The sequence below is a fragment of the Melozone crissalis genome, unplaced genomic scaffold, assembly GCF_028551555.1.
Source record: "Melozone crissalis strain CALT ecotype California unplaced genomic scaffold, PUWL_Pcris_2 ptg000032l_1, whole genome shotgun sequence".
Taxonomy (NCBI): Eukaryota; Metazoa; Chordata; class Aves; order Passeriformes; family Passerellidae; genus Melozone; species Melozone crissalis.
The window spans coordinates 4,909,215-4,920,330 of NW_026535810.1; the positions used below are offsets into that span (position 1 = coordinate 4,909,215).

The following is an 11,116-nucleotide window of genomic DNA, read 5'->3' on the forward strand; positions in this document are numbered from 1 at the left end:
CCCAGGCTGGAGCAGCCTGTCCTTGCAGGACTGCACCTGTGGGAGAGTGACCCATGCCGCAGCAGCTCTGGGAGGAACGTTGCCTGTGGGACGGACTGATGCTGCAGAAGTTTGCAGTGAGCTGCTGTTGGTGGGATGGAGCCACATGGGAGAAGTTCCTGGAGAACTGTCTCTCATGGGAGGAGCCCCGTGGTGCAGCAGGGTGATAGATCTGCTCTCTGAGTGCAGGGGAATTATTCCCATTCCCTGTCTCCTTGTGCTGCTGGTGTAGGCAATAGTGCTGGGAAGGAGGGAGGGGTGAGGGGAAGGTGTTTTTAAGGGCTTCTTTTATTTCTCATTATCCTGCTCTGATTGTGTTAGTAATAAATTCATTTAATATTATTAAGTCGAACCTGTTTTATACTTGATGGTATTTGATGAGTGTTTTCTCCTGGTCTTTAACTCATGATCCTTCGTTAAATTTCCTCCCCTCTGTGCAGCTGCAGAGAGGAGCGAGTGAGCAGCTTTGGGAGTGACCGGCATCTGGCTGGGGTGAACCCACATCAATCTCAAACTGAATTTGGCCAAATCCATTAAGGGGGATCAGAAACTGCTTTTACAAATACAACAGGAACACCAGGAGGAACAAGAAGAAACTTTATTTCTACTGAATGCGGGGGGGAAACGTTGCCACAAGGCATGAGGAAAACCCTGAGATGCCTCCTCTGGGTGTCCAGAGCTTGTGCTTGCCTGCAGCACCCTCCGGCCTTCCCTCAGCAAGGGCAGCAAGAAAATAACAGCCAAGGAAAAAGAATCCAAGGAAAAAAGAACAACCAATGAAACAGCATCCATGGAAATAACAACAACCAATGAAACAGCATTCATGGAAATAACAGCAACCAATGAAACAGCATCCACGGAAATAACAGCAACCAATGAAACGGCATCCAAGGAGAGCCTCAGCTAAAATGGGAAGTGAAGAATTGCTGGCATCCCAGTAACTTTTTGGGACTCTTCCACCTTAGTTCTTCACACTATGCCTCCTCCTGGGATGCTTCTCTATGGGATTGATAGGCATCCCTGAGGCACTGAAGCCATGGCAATTCCGACTTCCTGAACAGAGAACAGCACAGGGAAGAACTTTGAACGGACTGGGAACAGAGGAAACTCAGAGAGCCGCTATTTGGCCTTTTCTGTTCTACATTTTGTGACTCCTCGTTATCCTTCCTCCATTTCTGTCGCAGTATTACACAGAGCCTGAAAAAATCAGAAAGGGAAAATAGGGTTAAAGAGAGAAGGCAGCTGGTGATGGAGGCTGTGGGCAACTGGGCTGCCTGTGCTCTGGCCTGTGTGGGCAGCAGCCGCTGGAGGAGTTGGGAAGGGGCATTTCCAACGCTGCAAAGCAATGGAGTGAGTGAGGTGAATGGGGACAAAAAGGCTTCTGGCCATCCCATGCCCAGAGCTCCCGGCTCCTGCTCTGTGAGCAGGGAGGTCTGGCCAGGGAGGGCTGCAGCAGGTGCCAGCACCTCTCCCTGCTCGGGGCTGTGCCAGCAGAGCCCAAGGAAGATGGGGAGCCCCAGCAGGGATGGCAATGGCTGGCAATGCAGAGAATGAGCCCTGCATGCAAAAGGCAAGTGGAGAGGATGGGAGTGAGTTCTTCAGCAGCCACTGTGGGGAGGGAGCGGGGAGAAATAGGGCAGAGCCATCAGCAGAGGAGACTGTTCTGGGAACACAGAGGTATTGCTGGTGCTCACAGACACTTGGGAGCACACCGGGGCCCAGGACATCCATCCCAGCGCTGGCGTGGCAAGGGCTGGTTGGGCTGGGAGCCCCCGGCCGTGCCCAGCGCTGCTGCTCAGGAGCCGCTTGCCCGGGGCTGCCCCAAACACGACGTGCTGGAAACACAGCCGGGAGAGTCCTGGGCAGCGGCTCCTGCGCGGCTGCGGGGCCCCAGGAGGAGCTGCTCTGCACGGGAAAGACTCTTGGTGGCACCACAACTCCTAGTTTACGCTGTGAGCAAAGGAAGATCACGGGCGTAAGAGGATTGATCCTTCCATTCTCCTTTGCCCAGAAGGACACCTGCAGCAGTGCCCAGTAGCTCTCCTACCTTCCGTGTGAGTCCCTTGCCATTCCCCGAGTCCATATGAATGATCATGTTCTCTTGCAGACGACACTGGGCCACGGGATCATAGGCTCCCTGGTTCTCTTGCCTCTCAGTGAGCAGCTTTAGAAGCAGCCTGGTCTTCATGACCATCCTGGCACAGGCGTGCTTGAGCTGGGGCAGGCTGCAGTCCCTGTTCAAGGCTCGCTCCACGTGGGCCGTGAATGCTCGCAGGCCTTTGTGTGCCTCCTGCAGTGGCCGGTGATAGTCCACATTGGTTTCCCGTCCTTTTGGAACTGGCGCAAGGTGTGGACTTTGGGGGTCAGAGGTTTATTGAGGAACATGGAGTCTTCCTCCTGTGTGGTGTCAGGCATCATCAGGAGGTGCCTGCCTATAGAGGAATGCTTCTCTTCAGCTGTGGCTCTTCCTCTCCTGCTCGCAGTGGGGCGGCTCCCAATCAACAGGTTAGAGAGGAAATCCAGATTTTTGTTTAGACGCTGGTCAGATCTGGACCTTCGCTCCACTTTCACAGGTTGTGAAACCTGGTAGAAAAGATTATTATATCCAACTTCATATTGGCTGTCTTGCTTGTGCCATTTGTGTGTCTTCATGTAGTACTTGCTGGCAGCTGGATCTTCCTCCTCCTCATCTCTGAGCTGTGCAGACATGGAGGTATCGTCAGCACGTTTTAATCCACCAGCTACCGCTGAATGCTTTGATCCTTGCCTGTATAAATGTGGCTCCATTTTCTCCTGATGCCAGCTTGAAGGTCTCTTTTTCACCACATTGCTTTTGGCAGTCTTGATGCTTTCAGCCTTTTGCAGCTTCTTCTTGACCTTGGCCCTCAGGTCATGAGCCCTTCTTTTGCCTTCATTCCCCAAGAGATGCTGAGGGAGATGTGAATTTGTTCTGGAACTGTCCAGGCTGCTGACATCACCCTCAGTGCTCAGGGTCAGGGCAACCACAAGCGTCACACTTTCACCATCTCCCACTGAAGGCTCCTTGGGCTCGACGCTCAGCACTGGCATGCTGTTCAGCTCTCTGCCTTGTTTCATGTCCATTATTTCTCCTCGAGTCTGTAGCAGAGTTGTGTGACCTGGAGAACAGCAAGAGAGCAGATCAGCAGCTGGGCACAAACACAGGCTCAGAGGTTACCCCAAGCAGTAGGAGCTCATCTCAAGGCCAGGGAGCACAAGAACAGAGTGGAGGATGTGTTGTGGTGAGGAGGAGAGCCCTTCAATCCATGCCATTATCCCCTTGGGGCAGAGCAGAGAGCTCACACAAACAGAGCCCAGCCCAAGTGGGAAGGCCTCAAGCCACAATGTCCTTGAGAGCAGCAGGCAGCTCAGGGAAGGTGAAGCGGTAGCCGCTCTCCAGGGTGCGTTTGGGCAGCACCCTCTGTCCCTCCAGCAGCATGGCCGCCCTCTCTGCCCCAAAGAGAGCCCGCACGGCCCAGGCGGGCACCGGCAGCAGCGCCGGGCGCCCCAGGGCTGCCGCCAGCTCCTGGCAAAGGTGCCATTGGAGGTGCCAGGCGAGGACGGGGCAACGCCGTTGAGGACGCCTCGCACTGACTCCGTCTCCAGGGCGTGACACACGATCCCAGCCAGGTCCTGGATGTGGATCCACGGGAAGGGCTGCAGTCCAGAGCCCATGGGGCCTCCGAGTCCCAGGCGGAAAGGCAAGAGCATCTGGGAGATTGCGCCGCCATCTCGGCCCAGCACCACACCTGTGGGGAGAACAGAGTGACACGAGGTGCTGCTGCCAGAGGGCAAAACCCCCTTCACACCCACACCAACAAGCAGGAGAATCCTTAAGGGGCTGGCTGGAACAGCACCCCAACAAGGGAAGAGAGAAGAACTGATGCCCTTTACCCAGCTCTTCCCAGCAGTAAAGCAATCCCCATTAATAACCACGATGCCCCATCTCACCTGATCTCACCACAACACCACGAGTTGGGCTCCCAGGGATGAGAGCTGCAGCCTCCCACGAGCTCGCCAGGCGTGAGAAGAAGTCAAAATCCCCTCCTGCACTGTCTTCAGTGTACTCAGCTGTGGGGCTGGGCCGGTAAAAACCTGCAGGGTGACAGCAGAAAGGGGGTCAGGGCTGAATGATCACACCAAGCCCCCCTTTCCCATCAGACCTTCTCTGCCTCCAGGAGCTTAGAACTCCTGTGAGGAAAGGCTGAGAGAACTGGGATTGCTCAGCCCAGAAAAGAGACCTAATTGCAACATTCCAAGACCTGAGGGGAGCCTACAAGAAAGCTGGAGAGAGACTACAAAGGCCTGAAGTGCCAAGGACAAGGGGGAATTGCTTCAAATTTAAAGTCAGTTTAGACTGGCTGCTAGGAAGGAAATCTACCCTGTGAGGGTGGGGACGCCCTGGCACAGGGTGCCCAGAGCAGCTGTGGCTGCCCCTGGATCCCTGGAAGTGTCCAGGCTGGATGGGGTTTGGAGCACCCTGGGACAGTGGAAGGTGTCCCTGCCATGGAACTGGATTGGATTTAGGGCACCTTCCAACCCAGACCATTCTGGGATTCTGTGAGCTTGATCACTCCACCAGGGATATCCTCACGAGAACAGCTCAGGGTCTCTGATCCTGACAAGTTTTTGAACTACCAATGTGCTCTACAGGTTCAGCAGGATGCACTAACACTCAGGCAGCCCCAAAACCCAAACAGGCCTACAAACAACACACTGAGCTGGCTGGAAGGTTTAAACCATGGCAGCTTTAAAGATAAACCTCAGCTTTAAAGACTGCCGCAAGCAGGAAGTTGGAGATTATGCAGAAGGCCTTACTGACACAAATTGATTCTACAGGATGCCTAAAGGCTTTCACAGGAAAACACAGAACTGCCCTAGACAAAGCACAGGGAGCCAAATTCCTCTCCGGCAGCACTAAAAGCTTATCAAGGCTTGCCTAAACACAGTGACACTGATAGCAATACAGCTGACATTTCAAGGCAAGAAGGTGCTCCTGAGGAACTGTCTGCAGGCAAGGCCTCTCCAGGTCAGCACGAGTGCTGTCTTGGCCAGGCCCAACCAATACCTACGCCAGTGACGAGGACCCAGGCACGGGGAGGCTGCTCAGCAGCACCGATGGCTTTGGCCAAGGCCTTCGTGGTCTCCACCCGGCTGCTGACGACCTCCCTGCAGAAGGCATCATTCCACCTGGGAAAGGGAGAGCCAGGGATCAAACACCTCACAGGACTGCCACCAAGGGGGACCCAGCCAACACCAGCTCACACGCACAGGGTGATGCCTCAGGTTTTAGTTTTTATATTTCTCAGGTTCTCTGTTGCTTTAGTGGGTGGCTCTGGGCTTCTATTAGGGGATGGTGAGCTCTGTGCACAGAGCAGGGAGACAAAACAATTCCTGCTCCAGCTGGGGACCAAGGACAAATGAGCCAAATCTCAGGCCAAGAGCACAAACAGCGTGGGCTGGAGAGGGAAAAACAAGGATGGGACTGCATGGGCCAAACCTGGAATTGGACAATTAACTCCAATATGCAAATGGAGAGGAACTTATAAAAGTGAGAGACCTCATGAGCATTGTCGTGCATTTTGTGACCATTTTGGTTCATTTTGGGACCATTTTGTGTTAATTTTGTGGCCATTTTGGTTCACCTTGGGTGCAGCCCTGGCTGGGCTCTTGTAGTGCCCAAGGTGGATCCATGGAGGAGATCCTTTGAATAAATCCCTTCATTATTCTGTAATTGGACAATTAACTCCAATATGCAAATGGAGCAGAGCTTATAAAAGTGAGAGACCCTGTGACCAGTGGGGCATTTTGTGACCATTCTGGTTCATCTTGGGTGTAGCCCTGTGCTGTCCAAGGTGGATCCATGCATCCTCCTAATTAATCCCTGCTTTATTCTGGAGCTCTGTCCAGTCTCTGTTCTAGGGCAGCCTGCACAAGGCATCAAGGAGAAGTCACAGGAACTCCCCTCACCTCAGAGCAAAGGGAGGACATGTCATCTTACAGCACAAAGGCAGAGGAACTTTGGGAGATGGTGGCTCTAACCCTTACAAGACTGAAGGGTTTGGACTGCCTTCAGACAAAGTCAGCAAAGGAGCTAGACAGCAAAGCTGGTGCTCCTCCCAGAAGTCAAACTTTGCATGCAGGCATGCCACCCAGTCTCCTTTTGGAAATGTGGAACTAATGTTTCTGGCCTCCAGCTGTAGATGCAGGAGGGAACTTTTCTTCCAAAGGTCTCTCAGCACCTTCCAGGCCCACAGAAATGCTCTGGGTACTTGAGGGTGCAAATGTCAACCCAAGAGATTCCTGGTCATGTTGTTTCCTCCCTTTCCACATTCGCTGACAACACTAGCCTGTCTTCACGCCACCTTATCCCAAGAGCACTATGGAACATCAAGTTACCTGCGGAAAGGGTTGAGGACATTTTCACCAGCCAAGTTGATCACAGCTTCGCACAGGGGCAGCCCAGAGTGGGACAGCTCCTCCTGGGCAGGAGTGACAGACATGACAAATCAGGCCACCCCTCTGATCAAGCCTTCCCTGCAAATAAGCAGAGCAGGCTCCCAAGAACTTCACCCAGTTTCTTCCTGGCATTTGCAGAGACAGCACGAATGGAGAAGATTTTGTTTCTTGGAGCTACAGCAGTACCCATTCTAATGACTGTGACCCACGGAACACCAGCAAAAGGACATCCAGAGGAGCCAGACCTCCCCTCCATGCCATGGAAAGCCACGGCACGCAGCCTGGTTTCTCAGCCCTGTCACACTCGCCCTGCTGTGACAGCTCTCATTTCATACCCAGCTGATCCGATCCGTGCCCCCTCTTCGTGACACATGGGTCACTTGGTGCCCTGGGCTCCGCAGCAGCTGGGTCAGGGCTCTGCCCACGAAGCCCGTCCCACCACCTGGTTAGAGAGACAACATCAGGGCTGTGTTGCTGTGCCATCACCCCTCTGCAGCAGAGGCGGCCCATGCCTGGGGCTGCATCACCGCAGCACCGCCCGCGCTCATGGCCAGCTCCCATAGCCGGGGAGGAAGCGGCGGCTTGGCTCCAACCCAGCGGGCAGCACCCACAACCCAGGCCCGCCTGGCCCTTCTCCAAAACTCCGTTCCGCTCAACACTCCCGCTCCCTCACGGGACCCGCTCCCTTACGGACCTGCTCCCACAGGCACCCGCACCTCCACGGGCCTCGCTCTCTCTGTCCGCCGCTCCCTCACGGCCCCGCACCCTCAGGCCCCCGTTCCCTGAGGCCGCGGCTCCCTCACGGCCCCGCTTCCTCAGGGCCTCCGCTCCATCAGGGCCCCCGCTCCCTCACGGGCTCGCTCCCTCACGGCCCCCGCTTCAGACCGCCGCTCTCTCAGGCCACCCCTCCCTCACGGGCCCCGTTCCCTCAGACCTCCGCTCCCTCACGGACTCCGCACCCTCACGGTTCCCGCTCGCTCACGGCCCCGCTCTCTCTCTGTCCGCCGCTCCCTCACGGGCCCCGTTCTCTCTTGCCCCTGCACCCTCACGCCCCGTTCTCTCTGGCCCCTGCTCCCTCACGCCCCGTTCTCTCTGGCCCCTGCACCCTCACGCCCCGTTCTCTCTGGGCCCTGCACCCTCACACCCCGCTCTCTCTGTCCGCCGCTCCCTCACAGCCCCGCTCCCCCAGCCCCGCACTCACCCACCACCACCCGCATTGCCGCGCCGCGCATGTGCCGAGCAGCGCCCACGGCGCGTGCGCCCCGCCCTCCGCGCACGGCGCCCCCTAGCGGCGCGGAGGCCCTTAAAGGGCCAGCGCATCCCAGCGCCGGGGCCGTGCTCGGGAATGGGCGGCGAACCGGGCTGGAACCGGGCTGGAGCCGGGCTGGAACCGGGCTGCAACCGGGCTGCAACCGGGCTGGGGACACGGGGAGCGGTCCGGGGCTGAGGGGACACTCGGGAACTGCCTGGGCCCAGGGGCTGAGGGGGCACTCAGGGAACAGAGCAGAGCGGGGCTGAGGGGACATCCATCATCCATCCATCCATACATTCATCCATCCATCCATCCATCCATGATCCATCCATCCATCCATCCATCCATCATCCATCCATCATCCATCCATCCATCCATCCATCCATCCATCCATCCATCCATCCATCATCCATCATCCTTCCCCCAGCCCCAGTCTGTCACTCAGTCACAGAACCATTAAAGTTGGAAAATACCTCCAGGATTGTTGTGTTTGACTGAACACCACCATGAGCTAAATCATGGCACCAAGTGCTGTGTCCTGTCTCTTTTTGGGTACTTCCAGGAGTGGTGTCTCCCTTGCTTCACTGAGCAATCACAGCTCTCCTCATCCCTCTGGCCACCAGCTCTATGAAAGTGCCATATCCTGTGGTTAAGAAAAGAAGAAATGCGTTTTCTACGAGGAGCCAGCTTGGATATTTGAGTTTTAAGAGCTATTTGCAGAGACACATCTCTGTGCTTCACTCTTGTCTGACTTAATTTAGCTGTGGATGTGCAGAGTGAGAATGCCTCCACCTGAACTGGCTGTGTTTCAGAAATAAGTGCCAGAATCTGTTTGTGTCCTATTTTACATGTTCAGTACAGTTAGGTGTGGCAGCAGATTCTGCTGCCAGAATCTGAATTTTCTGTCCTATTTTACATGTTCAGTACACTTAGGTACTCTTCAAATTGTCCAACCCATCGTGTTAATTATGGCTTTAAAATGCTGGTATCTTTTGAATGGCTATAAGAGGCCTCTAAATTACAGGTCAGATGGATTGTAAATATCTAATTACGGTTAAATGAAACCTCACTTTCATCTGCTCTAGAAAAGGAATAAAGCTGGCCAGAGAAAAATCGGGAAAAAAGAGATACTTTTGTTCACAAGAATGTAAAAGAAAATGTCAAAATTGTGTGTCACTGTGATCAGCCATTTAACAGATGTGTGGTCTTGGCTTACTTAATTGACCTTACTTTTAAATTCTTATTTTTATTCTGGTTTTATGGGTAAGCATCAATGATTTAAGTGTAATTGATGTAAACTTATGAAATAATTTCATAGAAATCAAACATATTGCCCATTGAAGGATATCCTACATCCTATCAAAAATTGTTTAGTTGAAATAACAGTCACTAGATTGTCATAGATTTGTTTATATATCCTGCTTTTACTGACCATCTAGGAACACAAAAGACTCTTGAAAGCAGGTCCTGATGTGCTTAATTTTACATTCTGTCCTTTATTTCACATTCAGGTCCTGATGTCCTTTATTTTACAAATTGGACCCCGTGCTCATTCTCAGCTTCAGGAATGGTGCTTAAAAAACCCTTTCCTTTTTAACTGTTTTTTCAGAGCCCCTTTTACCTCCCTGTTTCTGAGGGTGTAAATGAAAGGGTTCAGCATGGGAATAACAACAGTGTAGAGGATGGAGATGATGTTGCTCTTGCTGGGTGAGGATGCAGCTCCAGGCTGAGCATACATGAAGAACACTGTCCCAAAGAACAAGCAGATTGTCACCATGTGAGACGAGCAGGTGGAGAAGGCCTTGTGCCTGCTTTCTGCTGAAGGCATTTGGATGATTGTGACGATGATATAAGCATAGGAGACAAAAACCACCAGGGCAGTGCCCACAATTATTGGTCCACACACAGCCAGCATTACGAGCTGGTTGACAAGGGTGTTGGAGCAGGAGGCGTGGATCACTGCAGCAACTTCACAGAAGAAGTGCTTGATTTCTCTGTGCCCACAGAAGGACAGGCTGAAGGTGAAGCCTGTCTGGATGGTGCAGTTGATGCAGCGTGACAGATAGGAGCCCACCACCATGAGCACACAAAGCCTTCTGCTCATAACCACCTGGTAGAGCAGCGGGTTGCAGATGGCAGTGAAGCGATCATAAGCCATCACAGCCAGGAAAAAAGCTTCTGTTGTGCCAAAGAGAGAGAAGAAGAACATTTGGGAAGCACAGCCAGCATAGGAAATGCTCCTTCTGCCCAGCAAGAATGCCAGGGCTGCCCTGGGAGTGATGGCAGAGGAATAGCAGATGTCCAAGGTGGACAGGTTCCCCAGGAAGAAGTACATTGGGGTGTGCAGCTTGGGCTCCATCCTGATGATGAGGATCATGCAGATGTTTCCCACCACAGTGACAAAGTACATTGTGGAGAAGAGAACTGAGAGAAGGACTTGGGATCCTGGGTGGGATTTGAACCCCACCAAAATGAACTCACTTATCCTGGTGTGGTTTTCCATCTTGGCTTTCCAAAAGGAAATTAGGATGGAGTGGATTGAAGATACTTTGCCTGGAGAAGCAATTGTAGAAGAAGAAGACAAACAATGAAATACATGAAACATAAGAAATATAAATTAATAAAATTAATTGTAAATTATATGCATTAATTATGTAAAATAATATAAACAATACAAAATATTTAAAAATATTAATATAATGTAAATAATATATAATTAAGAATAAAATAAATTATAATATTATATATAATAATTAAATATATAATTATATTAAATAAGTATTAATATGACTAATAAATATTAATAGTAAATCAATAAATATAAATATTATAATGACTATAATACTATATATATAGTATATATTATGTAATATATACTATATATGACATATAATCAATAATATATTGATTGTATTTATATTATTATAAAATAATTATTAATTAATAAAATTAAATAGATATTTGGAAAAATTATAAAATTAATTATATATCATATCTGCCGGTTTTTGTCAACTACTACAGGGTAATTTGTAAGCTAATAATCCTGTAATATTATCTTCAGTATAAAGAAACATTCTGCATGCAGCTTATCCAACCTATTTTAATTTAATAAACTTTACGACCAACTAGAAACAGACATTCCATTCTACAGTTGAAGACCTATTTCAGATTTAACTGGCAGAAAATAATCTCACCCTAAAACTGCAACTAACGCACAAGATTGCTCTCCCCTAAACAAAAGAACAGGAAAAATGCTGCTTCAGGTGATGCAAAACAATTGTAAATATATGAGCCAAGAAATGTATTCATTTAGATAATAGTTTAAAAAAATTTCAAGTCTATTATTTT

At 51.1% G+C, this 11,116-nt stretch overlaps 1 protein-coding gene and 1 pseudogene across 1 annotated transcript; both read right to left on the reverse strand.

Moving 5' to 3' along the window:
- Positions 1-3,378: 3,378 nt before the first annotated feature.
- LOC128940147 (epimerase family protein SDR39U1-like) lies at positions 3,379-6,946 on the reverse strand (annotated as a pseudogene).
- A 2,383-nt stretch (positions 6,947-9,329) lies between these two features.
- Positions 9,330-10,274, reverse strand: LOC128940100 (olfactory receptor 12-like). Its single transcript, XM_054281401.1, has one exon. The coding sequence runs from the start codon at positions 10,269-10,271 to the stop codon at positions 9,330-9,332; it is 942 nt and encodes a 313-aa protein (XP_054137376.1). The 5' UTR covers positions 10,272-10,274.
- Between the last annotated feature and the right edge of the window lie 842 nt (positions 10,275-11,116).

What these genes read in the sequence shown, in the direction of transcription:
- LOC128940100 (XM_054281401.1), bottom strand. Translation starts at nt 10,271, where the DNA reads ATGGAAAACCACACCAGGATAAGTGAGTTCATTTTGGTGGGGTTCAAA.